Raw genomic sequence first — 20,622 nt, forward strand, 5'->3', positions numbered from 1 at the left:
GGCTGAAAAGGGTGGACTGCAGCCACTTGCAGCAGGAGATTTATCAGACTCTTCATGGAAGTCCCAGACCAGAGCACGTTGCCATCTTTGGTAATGCTGACCCAGCCCAGAAGGGAGAGTGGACCAGGATCCTCAGCAGGAACTGCAGTGTTTCAGTAAGGAGAGAAATACACATTCTGACCAAAGCTCACTTTCCTCTTTTGTTTATTAAGATTAAAACCAGCCCTGTTTCCATAGTTGATTTGGTTGTCATAGAAGAAAGATAATGTGGTTGTCATAAAAAAAAGAATAAAAGAAATCATGCCCATTTGAAGTCATTATTTCAGGTTAGGTTTATACATAACTTTCCTCACTTAGAGAAAAATTTGAAGATTGGCCTCTGGTTCAAAATCAACCTTATAATAGGAGAAAAATAAACTAAATATATTTCATATATATTTCAAATATTCTCTTACATTCTTGAATATTTGGTCAGCACAGATTCTTTCTTTGAGGTTGAAATTGTGTTCCTTGTGTTATAAAACATTTTTACATTTACGTTTAGTAAAAATACATTAACAGGGTAAAAATTCAAACCATGTAGAATAGTGTTAATGAAAAGTAAAAACCTCAGTATCCACTGCCCCTGAAGAAATCTCATTTAGCTGTTTCTGTTTTTACTGTTTCTGGTGGCCACTGCATCAGTGCTCAGCAGGTGTACCTCTTGATTCCAGTCTAAGTAAAATAGGGAAATCTGTGTGTGTCTAAGTAAAATAAAGAAATCTTTCTTCTTCCTCTTTTGCCTACCCCCTACCTCCTGGCTTTAATCAACTGTACCTTTAATTTTATTTCCTTTCACTTAAACTTTTTAATTGTTTATTTTTCTGTATAAATAATACATACACTTGGCTCAAAATTCCAAAAGTACAAAATAAAACTCTCTCTCAGACAACTCTTCCCTTCCACAGAGGCAAACGAAGTTACTAGTTTCTTTCCTTCTAGAGATATTGCATGCTCACACAAGTAAATACTCATATTCTTTTTTTTAATCCAAATGATATAATATAATAAACACAGCTCTGCACTTTGCTTTTTTCACTTGACCTTCAGAGTTTATTCCATATCAGTATATAATAAGCTTCCTCATTCTTTGCATGGTATAGTTGCCTACTACTCCTTTATATGGATGAACCATAAATAATTTATTTAGCCAGTTTTATTGGTGAACATTCAGGTTGTTTCAGCCTTTTGCTGTTGCACAGTGTGGCATTTTATTTTATTTTTAATATAAATTTATTTATTTATTTGTTTGTTTATTTTTGCCTGCATTGGGTCTTTTTTTTTTTTTTTTTTTTTTTTTTTTTTTTTGCGGTACGTGGGCCTCTCACTGTTGTGGCCTCTCCCATTGCGGAGCACAGGCTCCGGATGCACAGGCTCAGTGGCCATGGCTCACGGGCCCAGCCACTCCGCGGCATGTGGGATCTTCCCGGACCGGGGCACAAACCCGTGTCCCCTGCATCGGCAGGTGGACTCTTAACCACTGCACCACCAGGGAAGCCCTGCATTGGGTCTTCGTTGTGGTGTGCAGGCTTCTCATTGCAGTGGCTTCTCTTGTTGTGGAGCACGGGCTCAGTAGTTGTGGCTCACGGGCTCTAAAGCACAGGCTCAGTAGTTGTGGTGCACAGGCTTAGTTGCTCCGTAGCATGTGGGATCTTCCTGGACCAGGGCTCGAACCCATGTCCCCTGCACTGGCAGGCGGATTCTTAACCACTGCACCACCAGGGAAGTCTTTTTTTTTTTAATTTAATTTAATTTTTTGGCTCTGTTGGGTCTTCGCTGCTGTGCACGGGCTTTCTCTAGTTGCGGCGAGCGGGGGCTCCTCTTCATCGTGGTGCACAGGCTTCTCATTGTGGTGGCGTCTCTTGTTGCAGAGCACAGGCTCCAGGCATGTGGGTTTCAGTAGTTGTGGTGTGTGGGCTCAGTAGTTGTGGTGCACGGGCTTAGTTGCTCCGTGGCATGTGGGATCTTCCCAGACCAGGGCTCAAACCCATGTCCCCTGCATTAGCAGGCGGATTCTTAACCACTGCGAGTGTAGCATTTTATAAGCTGGTTCAGGCACCATTTCATACGTTTGAAAATAAACCTATATGATAAATCCTAGAAGTAGAATTGCTAGATCAAAAGGTATATGCATTTAAATTTTTAATAAATATTGCCAATTTATTTCCCATCAGGTTGTACCAATTTACAGTCCCACTATCCATCTATGAGATGGCTTGTTACCCCATACTCTCCTCAACACTGGGTTATCAAACTTTTAATCTTTGCTCATCTGATAAGTGAAAAATAGCATCCCATTGTAGTTTTATTTTTCTCTTACTATGAGTAAGGTTGAATATCTTGACATATAGTTGAAAAATTCATGTTTTCTTCACTGTGTTCTATTTATATCTCTTGCCCATTTTTATTGAATTACTTGTCTTATAACTTGTAGAAAATCTTTGTATTTGAGAAATTGGCTCTTTTCTGTTGTATGATTTGTAGATATTCTTTTCCCAGTTTGCCATTTGACTTTATGGCTTTCATGCCATGCAGAAATTGATTTTCATATTGTGAGATTTATCAATCTTTTTTTTTTTTCCAACTTTCACGTTTTGGTTCAGACTTTGAAAGGCCTTTCCCCTTAGAGATTATTTTTAAAGTGCCCCCTTTCCCTTTCTCAGCACTATTATGACTTGATTCCTTGTATACTTCTTTCCTTTAACGAGACTGGGGGATAAGTAGCTACATGTACTTGATCCAGCCTTTGGGGAACTGCAGTCAAACTGAGTTCTTTTAAACTTCATGCAGCCATACTGAGGGAGCGTGGTTTTGGGTAATACATGGCTGAGTATGGAAAAGGGGTGGTTAGTGACAAGGATTGAGATTATAGTGGAACTACTCTTTATTATTCTTAAACCTACTATTTATATTTTTAAATCACATTTTTGAAGGATATTTGATAACATGGAAAATTTTTCCTAATGTAGATAGAATAAATGAAAGGAAAAGTGTTTAAAAATATTTGGAACAAACACATGAAAAGATGTTCAACATCATTAACCATTAAGGAAATGCAAAACCCCAAGGAGATACCACTTCATACCCACTGGGATGGCTATAATTTTTTAAATGGACAATAACAAGTGTTGGCAGGAATGTGGAGAAATTGGAACCCTCAGACATTGTTGGTGGGACTGCAAAATGGTGGAGCCAATTTGGAAAAGAGTTTGACAGTTCCTTAATAAATTGAACATAAACATAGTCTGTCTTCCCCTAGTCCTAGTTTAGACATGTTATTGCCTGTGTCTGAGCCTTACTATAAAAAGTATGAAGTTAGAAAAGCACAGGCATATTTGAGGATAGTTTGTATCTGCTAAGTTATAGTAACCTCCTGATTTATGTCCTCACTTCCATCAGTGCTTCCTGCATCTTGGAATTAATCCTCCTGGGGGTCACACTGCTTGGTTGGACTTCATAATCTAACCTTGAAATGTCCTTCCTAATCTTTTCACTGTTCCTGTGTTCAAATCTTTTGCTTCAGTCAAGTGATCTGCTCAAGGCCAGTGCCTCACACATGTCTGGCACATAGGAGACACTCAGTAACTATTCTAATTAATCAGCAACTGTCCCTCAGTGGCATCATGTGCTGTTCTAGTTGCATACCATTTTATATGCCATCTGTCTACGTAAATTCTCCTTTAAACACTATTTCTTCTAGTCACATATTACTCATCCCAGTTCCACAAAAGCATCCTCAACCAGAAAAGGCTGTTTCTTCTTCTGGCATTCCACAGTACTGACTGCACCACTCACTGAGCACTTCTTATAACCATTGGACATGGGCTCATGTTTTATTAATCTCTACATTAGTATTTCCATTTTAGAATATTAATTTTTTAAGCTCATGGGCAGTAATATGGCCTATTACGAATTTCTGTGTCCTTTCTCTAAGCCACATTGCCTTCTCTGTTATTGTGTAATGTTTAAGAAACAGTGGCTACTTAATGCATGGTAAATAACTATAGGCAACCATCAGCAATTGAAGCAAATGCTTCTTTTCCCTTCTGCAGGCTATGCATTGTACTTCCTGCTGTGTCATACCAGTTTCCTTGGAGATCCAGATATTGTGGGCATATGTAGGCCTCCAGTCCAACCCACAAGCTCATGTGTCAGGAGCCCGATTCCTATACCACTGTCAGCCCATACAGGTAAGTCTTGGCTCATAAAGAACCACCAAGCCTTACAAAGCCTCGATTGTCTTATCAACCGTTTGATGACCAAATAATTTTTTAACTTCTGAGAGCCAATTTATGCTACCAGCCGATGTTTGGTTAGAGTGAGTTGACACAATTAACTTTGAAGTCAATCCTCCCTGCCTGGTTACTGAAATTTAACATGTTTTTATGGTGAATACAATCTATATCCCTTTTTTTCTGTTGTTTTTTTTTTTTTTTTAATTTCATGACTATATTAATAGGTTAGTTCTTTTAACTTAATCATACCAGTATTACTACACTGGTTGATTCAGCCACAGAAAAGATTTTCCATAACTCTATTCAGTGTGACAGTCACATGCTAATTAGAGTCTCTGGGCCTGTTGGTTGCTGTTAAAGTTACTACTGTGGCTAGTTTGTAGTCATCAATTCTTGGTTGATTGCACTCCATTAAAATACTTTTTTTTTTTTTTTGGCCACACCATGCAGCTTGTGGGATCTTAGTTCCCGGACCAGGGATCGAACCTGTACCCCTTGCAGTGGAAGTACTGAATCCTAAACACTGGACTGCCAGGAAATTCCCTAAAATAAATGATTTTAATATGTAGTAAACATATACCCATTGTTTGTGATGTGCCTTAAGACAGCTGTAGCATCTGTCTTGGTTTTAGAACCTAACACTTAACTTTAGAAGTTCAAAAACAGAAATCATTAGGTTCTGGTGAACTGATTCATGTATGAACTTATTAACTCTTAATGGAAATAAGTCAGAAATAAAACACCTTTAGCTCCTCCCTCACAACAGAGTTGACCACCTTAGCTCTCTATGCCTGTAAATGTGTTAAAACTCAGGTTGCTGGAAACTGTGTTAGTGAGAACATTCCATTCTCCCTGTGTTGGTTTACTGAATAAAATAGAACTCTCTGTAAGACTCATTTAATCTGTTACAGATACTGCACTGAATCTATTGTTTTATTTTTATGAACTGTATCTTTATTTATGAATACCTGTATAGTTTAGGAGGATACCTACAGGACTGTTTTTATCTTCCTGAATCTCTGGCTCTCTTAGGCATTGAAGCTACCCAGTGCCTCTTTCTTGTCTAGATATTTTTAATCACTATATTTTTCTAGTATTTAGTAGAGGTTAGCTTTTCAGGTTAGTCTGCCCCCTCTACAAAGTGTTTTGTTTTTTAAATTTGTGTCAACATTTAAAAATCAAGAAATGTTACCTTCACATCCAGATCTCTGACTTCTCTTGAAAATCTGGTGGTAAAGATCCTACACTTCTTCACGGCATAAACTCTCCTGCTGCTGAATGGTGATTTCAACTAATAGAGTACCCCATTCACACAGCCTATACCTACCCACCCTTAGCTGTCCCACTTCTCTCATTCAGGTTATTTGCTTAGGCTGGTAGGCATTTGTGTTTTTACACCTTGAAATGAAGGTCGGTTGAATTTTGAACTGAACTGTCTGAATGACTTTTCATGGTATAAATGTAGCTTCAGAAACACATGAGATTCCTCTCACTATAAAAAGTGAAGCAGCAAAATTTTTGGAACGTTCCCAACAACAAACTACAAAATAGGGAAGAATTTAAGCAAAACACTATGTAGACTTCCCTGTCTTCTTGTATGATAATAATAATAGCAAAACATTTATTGAACATTTACTATGTAACAGGCACTGGTAATATTTTTTATGTGTTTTTAGTATTGAATTCTCACAACAAACCCATGAAGTAAATAGGATTTATTTACATGGTACTCTGCTGCTTTTTGTACTAATTGGTCCTTTAAAGGGATCCTTAAGTTTGGGGCTTGATAAAATACATCATATCTTCTGACTGAATATAAACTTTCTTTTAATTTAAAAAAGAAAATATATCTCAGGCTTCCCTGGTGGCGCAGTGGTTGAGAGTCTGCCTGCTGATGCAGGGGACACAGGTTCGTGCCCCAGTCCGGGAAGATCCCACATGCCGCAGAGCGGCTAGGCCCATGAGCCATGGCCGCTGAGCCTGCACATCTGGAGCCTGTGCTCCACAAGGGAGAGGCCACAACAGTGAGAGGCCCGTGCACCACAAAAAAAAAAAGAAAGAAAGAAAAGAAAATATATCTCAAGGAAGAAACAACTAGTTATAAAGAATATTTTGAATCGATGAAACCAAAATAATAAGTGAGCTAAAAGAACAGTGTAGCATCACAGGATCAAGGCTCTGAACCTTTCTAGAATTATAATATTCATTTCTATATTTAAGTGGATCATCAAGCTTTTTGGATTATCTAGGCGACCTGTTGCCTGAAGTTGAGGGTGGTAATTAAGAGCCCAGGCATTGAGTCAGACAGACGTAGGCCCAAATCAAGTTATTTTATTTCTCTAAATCTAATTACTCTCATCTATAAGATGGAGATTAATAATAATACTTCATTAGGTTGTGCAGATTAATGAGATCATAAAATAAAACATTTAACACATTTCCTGGCACATAGTGAATACTCAGTAAATATCGCTCATCATATTGTCATTATTATTTTATTATCATACCTTTTTTGGTTCTGAATTTCCATATAAATAGCATATCAAATAGGTTTAAAGCAAAACACAAAAGAGATAAGCAGTAATTAGAGCAGTGTTTTTCAACCTTTGTTGGCTATCATCCATGGTAAGAAATATATTTTACATCACCACCCAGCTTATAACACATACTTATATAAAACTGAAATAAGATTTTTATAAAACGTTATCTTTATGCAGTACACTCTGTTCTATTGTAATTTATTCTGTTTTATTTTTAATGGTAGACACTAGTGGGTCACAATTTGCCATTTGAAAAACTTTTAGAGAATATATCTCTGACTACATTTCAAAGCTAAATATATTGTTTAATAAATGCCTTTTATTCATTATATTGTAAATGAAAGTTAGCAATGTTTATACCTCAATTAAATAGCATATACTAGAAAAACTGCCAATCTAGCTATCAGTCTAGCTAGTGGTTCTTAATTTTATGAATCTTGTTGAGAATCTGTTGACAGCTATTCACTTACTAGAAAAATGCACAGACACACAACATTCTTTATATAGTTTTAAGGGATTTATTGATTTCTTGAGGCCCGGCTAAGAATCTCTGCCACAATCTCTTAATTAAACAGGCAAGTATACTAGGAAAGATAAAGAACACTAAACAAAATAAGAATAATTCAGAATTAGATTTTTTGAAATAATTGCTGTGAAAGAAAGGACTAGGAAGTGGCTGGAACAGTTCTGTTTCTTGTTTCTGTTGATGTATTGGAGAATACCAAATGACCTCTCTTCTGAGAAGGGGCAACAGTAACACCGCCAGTGGACTTGGTTGCTATGACAGTCAGTAAGGTTTCTGAAACTAAAGTTTCTCTTTTTCAAGGATCAGTTAACCACTATTTGCTTCTCTCTTGATGAATGATTAGACTATAGAAGTTCTCTGCCCCTTTCTGTGGTTCTTAGTAGCCTGTATAGAACTTTATGTAGTTCACTGGGTTGTTCTGTTATCTTATTACCTCTTTTTATTTTTTTAATTTTTTTTTATTTTTTAATTTTTTTTTGCGGTACGCGGGCCTCTCACTGTTGTGGCCTCTCCCGTTGCGGAGCACAGGCTCCGGACGCGCAGGCTCAGCGGCCATGGCTCACGGGCCCAGCCGCTCCGCAGCATGTGGGATCCTCCCGGACTGGGGCACGAACCTGTGTCCCCTGCATCGGCAGGCGGACTCTCAACCACTGCGCCACCAGGGAAGCCCTCTTTTTATTTTTTTAAAGAACTTTTTAAAGTTCTGCTCATTGTTCCATATGCTAAAATGTATAACCACCTAAGATCTCTCCCTGACACATGATGTTTAGGAACATTTACTCTTTAACATACGCATTCTCTTTGACTCATTTTGAAAATCTTTATAACTTCACTGACATCTTTAAAATAAGTGAGGGTATTAAAATTTTTTCATTGGTTTTTCCCTCAAATATATGTTTTTCCCTAAGAAAATATGGAGAAATACTGTATATGTTATCTGGAAAGTATTATATATAAATAATTCATTAGTTATTTTTCAGAAATTATTATTGATTTTACTGTATTTAAATCACTAGTTCTCCCAAAATCAGTGTTAATACCAGATATCAGCTAACTTCTTAAAAATCATGTACTTATAAGTTCTAACAATCATAATAGATACCACCATTTCTGATTGTGTTAGATTAAATGAGACTCATGAATATAACAAGCAGATGCAGTTCATATTTTTGCATTGGATTCTCATTTGGACAAACAATTGTAAAGTATATTTTGGGATAGTTGAGGAAACTTGAATATGGACTATATTTTAGATAGAAATACCATTAACATGAAAAAATAGAGATTCATTTTTTTAAAGTAGATTATAAAACTGCCTATACAGTATGATCCCATATAGTTAAAAATGCATATATCAATGTCTGTGTGTATAGATAAAGATGTAAATGTTATAGTGGTATTCTTGGTGATGGAAATATGGTATTTTTATATCTTTTTTATTTATCATTATTCTTTAATTTTTTACAGTATAATTTACTGCTTTTGTAATAATTAAACTGTCTCAAAGTCACTAAGAAAACATCTAAAAATAACTAGATGTTATTTTCAGGAATCCCTGGTGGTCCAGTGGTTAGGACTCTGTGCTTTCACTGCCAAGGGCACGGATTTGATCCCTAGTCATGGAACTAAGATCCTGCAAGCAGCACAGCATGGCCAAAAATTAAAAATAATATTAATAATTAGATGTTATTTTAAAGATGAATTTATTCAGTTTCATTTACAATAGTGTGATAAAACATTAAATACTTAGGAACAAATTTAGCAAAAAGAATGCAAAACCTCTTCATTATAGAACATTACTGACAGAAATTATAAGAGACCTAAATAAATGGAGTGATATACCATGTTCATGGAGAAGACAGATCCATTATCTGTCCCCAGATGGATCTATAGAATCAGTGCAAACCCCCAAAAATCCTAGTAGGCATTTTTGTGGAAATTGACAAGCTGATTCTAAAATTTACATGAAAATGCAAAGGACTTAGAATAGCCAAAACAATTTCAAAAAAGAAGAGCAAAGGGCTTCCCTGGTGGCGCAGTGGTTGAGAATCTGCCTGCCGATGCAGGGGACACGGGTTCGTGCCCCAGTCCGGGAAGATCCCACATGCCGCAGAGCGGCTGGGCCCGTGAGCCATGGCCGCTGAGCCTGCGCGTCCGGAGCCTGTGCTCCGCAATGGGAGAGGCCAAAACAGCGAGAGGCCCGCGTACCACAAAAAAAAAAAAAAAGAAGAGCAAAGTTGGAGGACTTTACTGATTTCAGGATTTACTCTAAATCTTAGTGTGGTGCTGGTAACAAATAGACCAGTGAGAAAAAACAGGGAGTCTAAAGATAGATCCACAAAAAATTCAATAGGAAAAGGACTTTTTTTTAAACAGCTGGTGCTGGAACAACTGGATAAAACTGGAACTACTGAATAAACATATGGGGAGAAAATGAACTAACTCCATACACAGAAATACTTATGCCTTGATCATAAACCTATATGTGAAATCCAGAGTCATAAAGCTTCTAAAAGAAACATAGAATATCTTTGCAAATTTGAAGTAGGTAAAGATTTCTTGGGCAAGAAACAAAAATCATTAACCGTAAAACTAAAAATTTGATAAATTCGACTTCATCAAAAGTTTAAATCTCTGCTTATCAAAAGATACCGTTATGAAAATGAAAAGCCAGACTGCAGCTTGGGAGACCATATTTCTCAATGCATTATCTTACAAAAGATCATATCGAGAATATGTAAAGAACACCAACAAATAAATAATGCAAGGACCAAAAAAAAAACCCCACTAGAAATGGGCAAAAGATTTGAACAGGTACTACATAAATGACCAATAAACATGAAAAAGTGCTCAACATCTTTAGTCATTAGGGATATGCAAATTAAAAGCATAAGACACCACTCACTAGATTATCCAATAGAATATGCACTAGAATAGCTAAAATCAAAAAGACTGTGATAACATGAAATCTTGCAAGAATGTAGAACAACTGGAGCTCTCATACTTCGCTAATGGGAATGAAAAATGGTACAATCACATGATTTTACAAACTCATCTTCTCTGTGACCCAGCAATTTTTCCTGGTTATTTACCCAAAAGAAATTAAAACATATGTCCAAAACAAGATTTGTACAAGAATGTTCATCACAGCCTTAGTCTTAATAGCACATAGTCCATAGTCTGAAATATGTAGCTACAAAAACATAAATCTAAGAGATGGTATCCACAGCTTTTTCTCTAATAGTGATAGTTTTCATTTGTATTGATTTGACATAGAGGATTAGCACATAATGGTTTAAAAGTTATCATTATAAATATGTAATATAGTAACATATAGGGTGTACTTCTTATTACCAAAGCCAAACAGAATCTAATCCAAACTTTTCATGTTATTAAACAGTAAATCTTACTTGGGGACAAAATATTTTGCTGCATGTAAACTGAACTGAAGCAGATAAATCCCCTAAGCTTCACAAAGTGTTAAAACAGAATTGCTGGTGAAACATCATAAAATATTATAGCTTAAGGTAGAAATAAATTGTCAACCATACATAACAGAACTAGATCCATAGTAAAAGAAATTGTGCCGACTTGGCTTTGTGCCTTTTGTTTTGTTAAAAGAAATGAGATGACCAGACTTTTTTTTTTTTTTTTTTTGACCATGTTGGGTCTTCGTTGCTGCGGGTGGGCTTTCTCTCGTTGCTGCGAGCAGGGTGCTACTCTTCGTTTTGGTGTATAGGCTTCTCATTGCGGTGGCTTCTTTTGTTGTGGAGCATGGGCTCTGGGCGTGCGGGCTTCAGTAGTTGTGACGCACCGGCTTAGTTGCTCTGCGGCATGTGGGATTTTCCCAGACCAGGGATTGAACCCGTGTCCCCTGCATTGGCAGGCGAATTCTTGACCACTGTGCCACCAAGGAAGTCCCAATGACCGGACTTTGAGGGTTTTTTGGGTTTTTTCGTTTGCTTGTTTGTTTTTTTGTTTTGTTTTTTTCAGTATTCTTGCTACACATGCTAAACAGTGAATTCTCTAATTTTGCTTATACATAACTTTTAAAATGCAAATAAAAAACTTTAGACTTAAGAATTCATGTGTAACACACTGAACTTAACTTTAAAATCTTTTTCTTCGTGTGGCACTAAAACACAGGTTCTAAAATGAGTCAATAATATTCAGTATTATCCAGTGACGTGGCAAGTGCATTCAAGTTCCTTTTAATTATTGGATTATCTACTAGACTGCACTTGTTCCAAAGCTCCACATAAATATGGAGGCAGTATTTTTAATATATGAAGAATAAGCATTTCATTTGAAATATTAACAAATAAGTATATGAATGAATGAACCACAACCTTTAGAGATCTTAATTACAGTGTGGTGGGAAGGGTAAGGAGTCAAAGTAACCTATAATTGCTGACTCTCAAAGTAGCTATGGCATACTTACTACCTTGTGATTTATTTATCTCTTCTTACTTTATATTAGTTTCCTATCTCCAAAATACCTCAACTCATTTGTGCGAAAAAGGATCTTTGTTGAGTGCCTCCCCTGTGCCAAGAGTATCATGCTTGGTGCTAGGTATAGTGTGGTAAACAAGATAGACGTCATCCACCCTTACAGAAGGTGTGGAGCCATACCGAGGTGAGGTTTGGAACACTGTTATGGAAATTACCCAGGATATGCTAATAGCCTGGGCCCAGATGTGAGGGCTGCAGGAAGGAGACAGAGTTCAGGAGATTTATCACAGATAGGACTTGATTGCTTAGATGTAGAGGTTGAGGGAGAGAATGAGTCAAGGATGATGGATAGTTTTTAGTTTGGGCATTTCATTCAGTTCTTTTATATCTTATATGGTAATAGCCTGTTGACTACCAAATGTAATCCTGCTTTTTGCAGTAACCCTTGTATTTTTCATCACCCCCCACCACCACCACCACCCTTTTTTTAATTTGGTAGTTATTCTGAAGTTCTTCTTCCTTTTTTGTTTTGTTTGTTTTGGAAGGCCACCCTCAAGCTACTGGAACCCACTTTGCCTGTCAAGTGCCTGGAAATATACATCTCCCAGATGGCTCTTAACTAATGACTTAAGGGCATAGGAATATGAGAGCCCAACTCCCTTGCCTTGGGTTGGGAGCACACAAATTGTTGGAAGTGTAAATCCTACATTATAGCTCAGAATTCCCCTGCAGATTAGGCTAATGCTCCATAATGGTATAATATATCGAATTAATTAATAATTGTATAATTTGTCAAAATAATAGTAAACATATTTTTAAAGTCAAAAATGCTAGAAAAGAGGATCTCTTAACAAAAAATAAAGTCCCATATCCCCCCTGCTCTCCAGAAATTAACCTGTTTAACTCTTTTCCTCTTTCTTGCTGGTATTTGCCTCAATTTCTAAGCAATATCATACTCAGTTATCTCTTGAATTTAGAGTTTATATAATCTATTGACATCCTATCTTGGTAGATGATTTTAGCTTTGTTACTCTTCTCCTACCCCTCCCACCACTCTCCCAGTATAGTTACATCAAAATGTTTTATTAAGTCAATATTCAGTGTTTTGTTTTTGTGATCATACATTTATGTTGAGCCAAGTAATTAAATTTTTGTGAAATGTTTTATTCTTCCTAAAATTAATAATTACCTCATATTTCATTTCTTTAGTTTTCTTTGAGCTAATGGCTAAAACTTCTCACATACTCTAACAGCTCTGTAAAATTTCTTTCAATGCAGTTTTCCAGCTGCATTGCCAGCTGAACTTGCCATTAGTGTTACTTGTTCTACCTTTCCTACATATTTTCTTCATGGAAACCTCCATAATCTGATGTTAAATGGACTAGTTGCTGCCCAGCAGCTGTTTTGGAACTTTCCTTTACTGTTGTCTTGGAGATTCCCCCTTGCTTCCTACTTGTGTTAGAGTTGCTGTTAACTAGACATTACTTTTTCATTTTTCTTGGTTTATTCTCTTGTTTTGGTGTAGCTCAAATTCTACTAACATCTTTGAAAAAAGGAGCATGTAAAATACATTTTTTTCTTTAGTTCACACATCTAAAGATAACTTTATTCAACCACCATCGTCATCATTATCATGATGCATAGTTGATCATTTGGCTAGGTATAGAATTCTAGATTGAAAATAATTTTCACTCTCAATTTTGAAAGCATTTCTCTAGTTTCCAATATTGCTATTTAGAAGCCATTTTAAGATATTATTTTTACCCCTAATAGTCTGAAGTTTCCACAAAATGAGGCCTTGGGTAGTATTTTTTCTTCATTCATCATACCAAACAATTCATGGGATTTTTTTACTCTTTTAAAGCTCAGTTCTGATAAATTTCAGTTATTATTATATGTTTAATAATTTCCTCCCCACTGTTTTCTGTTCTTTCTTTTTGGAACTCCTGTTAATCTGTTACAGGATCACTATATTGATTCTCTAATTTTTTCTTTTATATTGTCTCTCTGTTTATCTTTTTGTTCTTTCTAGAAGAGTTCCTCAACTTTGTCCTTTAGTCTTTTTACTGAATTTCTTTTGGCTATCACATTTTTAATATCTGAGAGCTCACTCCTATTCTGTATCTTTTCATAATATCCTTTTCTTATATATTTTTAACATATTAACAATTTTTTGTCTTCATCTTTAATCTCTGTTTCCTCTGAATTTGTTTATTCCATTCATTTGGTACAGTTTTTCTCTTTAACATGAGAAACTTCTCCCACTTACCTGGCAATCTCTAGCTGTCTATCCAAAATAAGAGTAAAGTGCTAAACTGATGGAAAGCTCTGTGGTCATGAGTGAGACTTATTGACTTGTAGGCTTCACTGCAGGGTGGTTAGGTGCAGTAGCTTTGAGGGTTGTAGGACTGCCAATGTCATTATCTTTTTATCTTCTTATTGGGACTGTTAATTTTCTCCAGAAAAAAAAACCCTCTTGGCTCCTGACTGAAGGGTATGTAAGACCATTCCTCACCATTTTGAAGCCAGACTGGGGGAAGGGATTTCATTATACAGAATAATTGCCCCATTTTTAGTTCCATACCTCACTCTGTCGTTTTCTTTTTAATTAATTTATTTTTTTATTTTTGGCTGCATTGGGTCTTCGTTGCTGTGTGCAGGCTTTTTTTACATTTTTTCTCTAATTGCAGAGAGAGGGGGCTACTGAGGACTTCTCATTGCAGTGGCTTCTCTTGTTGCGGAGCACAGGCTCTAGGCTTGCGGGCTTCAGTAGTTGTGGCTCGCCAGCTCTAGAGAGCAGGCTCAGTAGTTGTGGCGCGTGGGCTTAGTTGCTCCACAGCATGTGGGATCTTCCCAGACCAGGGCTCAAACCTGTGTCCCCTACATTGGCAGGCAGATTCTTAACCACTGTGCCACTAGGGAAGCCCTCACTCTGTCCTTTTCTATGTCCAGTGGCCCTAAATCCAGAATTTCTCTGGTTTAAATTTTCTAGTCTCTTGTTGAGATAGGGAAAGGGTGGTTGTCTGGTTGCATTGAGGAGGGTATCATTCAGTAACCATTTTCTGTCCCTGCCTCATCCCTGCTTCCCTGTTGTCTTCTAATACTGAGTCTTTCAGGGTTCTACAGAGATCTTCTAGTCTCTGAAGGCTTTTAGGTTTGGCCTTCTCTTCCTCTGTGAAACCTTGCCTCCATCTGTTTTCTGTGTTCACATATTATGATATCTCTCCATTTCAGTGAAGATGGAATTTTGTATCTGCTTCTTATTATATTGGAGTGGTTTTAAGATATACAGAGAGAAGACATGTCTTTACATTGCCATGCTAAAATCAAGTCCAGTAGTAGCTCTTGATGAGCCTAATCCCAAGTAAGTCTAAAGAAAACAATTCAAAGAATTTTTACCATGTGGGATTTCCCACCCATTGAAATACCACTATAGACTTAAATATATATATATACACATATATACTTGGGTAGACAAGGGCCTAAAATTTGCCTTCTTGGGCTCATAGGTATCTAAGAGGTCAGTTCTCGGTATAGGCTGACCCCAAGGCTCCAGAAGTTCCCTGATTTTGGAGTTTGCAGGGGCTAATGACACTTTTCCCAACTCAGCTTGAAACCAATTAAAAGAGTCAGGTGGAGATCAAAATATCAGCTTTATCACTAATAAACACTAGACAGGTAGATTTGGCTTGGGTATGTAGCAGTGAGCTTCCTAATGTAAAACTATACTCTTCCATTATGAGGCCACTACCCCAGTTATAACCACAACACCTGGGACTGCTTGTAGGCAGTTTAAAATTTCCCCTCCCCCTAAAGGCTCCGAAATGAGTCAGAACAAACCATTAATTAAATCAACTCTTAGGCAACACTGAACCCAAGGCTGAAAATTCATTCCCTATTCTATTTCCCATCCCAAAGTGTCTCTAGCCATCCCAGCGTATATAGCTCATCAGGCATTCTGCAGTGAGGTGAAATAACAATGTTAACGTATTTCAATAATGTCAACTGCAAAGATTTGCTCCAAAAATTGAATATATATCCTCTCCCCATTATAAAGTTCCTAGGGAAAAATTAAAACCCTAAACAGGAAATCCTTTTGTAAGTTAAAGTCCAAAGAAAGTTTATTACTTAATCTTAAGTAATAAACTCCTCCCCATTTTCTTTGTCTGGTTAGTTTCAGCCAGTCTTCAATGCCTGGCTGGAGTCAGGATACCCTCAGCATCTTCAGCCTAAGCTGGCTGTACTTGGAATGTATGTGGGTCTTTCAATGCCACAGAAGTTACATTAGTTCTATGCCAAGTCCCATATGAGCTTCACTGTTTAAAAAAAGAAAAATCCAAAGAGTTAGTATGACATGCAAGATTATCACAACACTGGCCCCACATCCATTTCTTTTAAAAATGTCTGCGGGGGCTTCCCTGGTGGCGCAGTGGTTGAGAATCCGCCTGCCGATGCAGGGGACACGGGTTTGTGCCCCGGTCCGGGAGGATCCCACATGCCGCAGAGCGGCTGGGCCCGTGAGCCATGGCCGCTGAGCCTGCGCGTCCGGAGCCTGCGCTCCGCAATGGGAGAGGCCACAACAGTGAGAGGCCCGCGTACCACAAAAAAAAAAAAAAAAAAAAAAAAAAGTCTGCGGAAGGGTACACCAAGCAAAATTATGTTCCCAGAGCTTGATATTTACTGTTGCCAAAGACCACAGCAGAGATATGTAGCATCAGAGTGAAGGAAGGTAAATGAAAATCTTCATTTCTGGTTCAACAAAATAGTTATTTACTGTCAAATTATAATCAAAAGTTTGCCTAGTGAACAGTCAGAACAAAGGGAATTCAGTTTAGACAAACTTAATTCCAGTCATCAGGCTGCAACCATATCTACCCAAAGCTATGTCTGTTAGATCAGATACTTGCATCAGCTTCACAAGGAGCATCATTTTCACTTGACTTGAATTGGTGTTTGGTTTGGAGGATCCTTTCTAACCCTGAGATTCTGTGAATTTGATGGTTTTTTAATCTACATTACTAAGTTCTTTGCTTTTTCCATGAAGTTTCACATTTCTTTCTACAACTGAAGAAGGAATAGAAATACTGCTAGTACGTGTGTACTGTTTCAGAGCCTGGAGCCTTCTAGGACCTGATAAGGTAGAGCTGCTAAACACCTAACAGCAGCAGTTTCTACCTGATAAGGCAGTGCTGCTAAACATATAACAGAAGCAGTGGCTTCTTTGATATCAGACAGGTCCCCAACTGCGGGAAGCTAGAGTCAGTCTTTTGGTAGGTGTAACTGTCCACAGTTCTGGTGTCCTCGAGTATTGCTAAGAAATTAATTTCCTTGTGTCTCACTCAGGAGAACTACATAGGATCAATATGAGAAAAAGGTCTGTCTTGCTTAGAGCAGTTTGCTTTTGAGTCTTTATTCAGGGAAGTAATAATAACAGTCAAATTGGACGGCTATTTGAATGGGTACCAAGCACTGACCTGTCACGGACATTCTTCCTGCAGGATTCCCAACAAGAAACAGAAGTACCTTTGACAACTGTTGTGACCTTTGTGGACATTACCCAGAAGCCAGAGCTTCCAAGAGGCCAACCCAGAATGGACTGGAAATTGCCATTCGACTTCTTCTTTCCCTTCAAAATGGTATTCAGCAGAGGAGTAGACTCTCAAAAAGGCTCAGTCTCTCCCATTCTTATCCTGTGTCTCTTACTACTTGGAGTTCTCAACCTAGAGACTAAGTGAAAAAAAGGAGAAGAAGCAGATTTCAATTTTCCCCATGGGAAGTTCTGAGGCACCCTGCTTATCTTGGCTAAACAGATCCTCACCTGCTCATGACCAGAGGAGAGCATTTAGGAAAACAGAGGACCTAAATGAAGGAGTAGAATTGCTGGACAATATGGTAACTTTATGTTTAATCTATTGAGGAACTGCCAAACTACTCTCCAAACTGGCTGCACCACCAGCAGTATGTGAGGGTTCCAATTTCTCCACATTCTTCCCAATATTTGTTATTTTTTTTTTTTTTTTTTTTTTTTGCGGTATGCGGGCCTCTCACTGCTGTGGCCTCTCCCGTTGTGGAGCACAGGCTCCGGATGCGCAGGCCCAGCGGCCACGGCTCACGGGCCCAGCCGCTCCGCGGCATGCGGGATCCTCCCGGACCAGGGCACGAACCCGTGTCCCCTGCATCGGCAGGCGGACTCTCAACCACTGCGCCACCAGGGAAGCCCCCCAATATTTGTTATTTTTATATTAGCCATCCTAATGGGTGTGAAATCGTATCTCATTGTGATCTACCATGCCTTTTTAAACTGTAGTGTATGAGATCTTACACTAGAAATGAGCACATCTGCTCCTCCAAGGCAGGAATACCCCAAGTATTCTTTTCCTCTCTACCCCTCTGCTAATTTGATTAGCTTGTAAGCCTAGTTTCCAATTACAAAGCTGCTTAACATATCTTAGATAAGATTTTATGATGATCTTATCGCCAGTCACTCCCCTTGTAACAGACCTCTGAAAAACATTTTTTAAAATCATCTAGCGAATAATGCAGTCTTCTTCCCTCCCTTTATTTATACAGGAGGTCTCTTACTGCACGAGGTCTCTATTGTAATCATGTATTCAATTTAAGGAGCAAGTTTTACTGTAAAGGGGTATGTGCAATTTGGATAGAATGAAATTGAAATCCCAGCCGGCCCGTTACAGGTGTGGAGAAACAGGTACTCTCGAATACTTTTAGTGAGAACATAAACTGGTAGAAACTTGGAGAGAAGGGCAAATAGCTATCAATATGTATCAAAAGCCTTAAAAATGTTCACAAACTTTAACCCAACAATTCCACTTATTAGACCTTATGGGGTGGGAAGGGGGTAGGATGTCCAACAGTAGGGAATTAGTTAAGTAAACTATGATGTATCCATAGATTGGAATGTTGTACAACCACCGAAAATTGAGTAGACCTGGCTTTATTGCCATAAGAAAACATTTATGATCTATTTTTAGTGAATAAAATAGGCTACAAAATAGTGCATATACTTTATGGTGCTATTTTTGTAAAACAAAAAATATTTATACATATGTACTTAAACATCTGGAAAGCTAACATGTCTAAAATGGGAATTTTTTCTTAATAATAAGCATTTCTGATTTTTATAATCAGAGAAAATAAAACTGTATTTTAAAGAAAATATTAGTTCTCCAGGAAAAACCTCCCTGTTTATTGTATATAGGAATGTTCCTTATTTATGAGTAACTTCCCATTTCTATTGATGTATTTGCTTGTTTGGAATTCTGGGCCTGTCTTTTAAAGCAGGGGTTCCTAAAGGCCAGTCACATCATAAACTGGGGTTCTTTAAAAATGCTGATTCCTCGGCCCTGCATCTAGAGATTCTAATTCACTGGGGACTCGAAGAATCTGGGTTTTGTTGTTGTTGTTGTTGTTTTTGTTTTTTTGCGGTATGCGGGCCTCTCACTGCTGTGGCCTCTCCCCTTGCAGGGCACAGGCTCCGGACGCGCAGGCTCAGCAGCCATGGCTCACGGGCCCAGCCGCTCCGCGGCATGTGGGATCCTCCCAGACCGGGGCACGAACCCACGTCCCCCACATCGGCAGGCGGGCTCTCAACCACTGTGCCACCAGGGAAGCCCAGAATCTGTATCTTTTAAAAGCCCTCCTGGTGCTTCTGATGTTCAGCCTGGTTTGTGAAACTACAAAGTTGTATTGCATAGTCTGGCTGAAACTGGTTAAGTGTTTGTCCTAACGTTGCCAACTCATATAACATGTCTACCGGCCTAGCCTACTCCTTTTTCTCAGAGAATCCCCTCCACACAGAGCTCTGCTGTGTTGGAGTTACTTGCATGACCCCTCCTCTCCCTGCCACAGCTGACTAGACCAAAAATGGAGTCCTGGACCAAGTTAGGCCAGTAAGATTTTCTCTTTAGGAATATGAAACTAAGGATGAAGTCTAAAAGTCAGTAGGGAGGAGGCACTAAAGATATTTTAGGGCTGAGGAAGCCATTTTCCACCAGATGTTCACTAATGAAGAGTGTATCTTAAAAGGAGAAAAAAAGCAGCAGATTGCAGACAGAAGTGTAAATAGGAAACCCAGAAATGGAGGAGAATATTGGTGCCCAATTTCCAGTTCCAGTTCCTCTTACGACATCCAATTTTACCTTCTGCTCTTCTTTACCTTTTACTCTTTCTAGTAAATTGTTTTGTTTGAATAAGTTTCTGTTACTAACAATTAAAGAACCTGAGACTAAGATAACTTTTATTTTTTTTAAGATTTAATTATTATTTATTTTATTTTTGTCTGCATCAGGTCTTAGTTGTGGCATGCAGGATCTTTCATTACAGCGCACGGGCTCTTCGTTGCAGCACGTGGGCTTCTCTCTAATTGTGGCGTGCAGGCTCCAGAGTGTGTGTGCTCTGTAGTTGTGGCACATGGGTTCCAGAGCGCTTGGGCTCTGTAGTTTGTGGCACGCAGGGAGGCGCATGAGCTCAGTAGTTGTGGCATGCGGGCTTAGTTACCCTGCAGCCCATGGGATCTTAGTTTCCTGACCAGGGATGCAACCTGTGTCCCCCGCATTGTAAGGCAGATTCTTTACCACTGGACCACCAGGGAAGTCCCCTAAGATAACTTTAACCTAATACTCTATGGCAGGTAAAGATGCAGTCTTCAATCCTGCATTCTTATAGTCAAGTTCTAAATAGTCCACTTCCTTTGTGACTTTCTGGTCATGTTCAGCCCTATTTCCACTTGCTGAGACAAAAGTTAAATCCCTCCAATCCAAATAGAATCACTTTTTTTTTTTTAAGTTACATGAAGGAAAGATACCATGGC

General features: G+C 38.3%; 1 protein-coding gene across 4 annotated transcripts in view; it reads left to right on the forward strand.

Annotated features, from left to right (window-relative positions):
- Positions 1–20,046, forward strand: part of TCTN3 (tectonic family member 3) — a 29,437-nt gene extending 9,391 nt beyond the window's left edge. For 2 of the 4 annotated variants that reach the window (XR_010838860.1, XR_010838861.1), the window contains 4 exons: positions 2–155; positions 4,092–4,229; positions 17,291–17,684; positions 19,278–20,046. Coding sequence is in view for 2 of the 4 variants with exons in the window: in XM_059054505.2 (XP_058910488.1) it covers positions 2–155; positions 4,092–4,229; positions 17,291–17,527 (529 nt within the window). In the remaining 2 variants the exon portion in view is untranslated. Of the gene's footprint in view, position 1; positions 156–4,091; positions 4,230–4,724; positions 5,189–17,290; positions 17,802–19,277 lie in introns of those variants that run through there. The other 2 variants (XM_067024971.1, XM_059054505.2) reach the window with 2 other exon arrangements.
- Positions 20,047–20,622: the final 576 nt, after the last annotated feature.

This window comes from Kogia breviceps, chromosome 2 (genome assembly GCF_026419965.1).
Source record: "Kogia breviceps isolate mKogBre1 chromosome 2, mKogBre1 haplotype 1, whole genome shotgun sequence".
NCBI classification, from domain to species: domain Eukaryota; kingdom Metazoa; phylum Chordata; class Mammalia; order Artiodactyla; family Physeteridae; genus Kogia; species Kogia breviceps.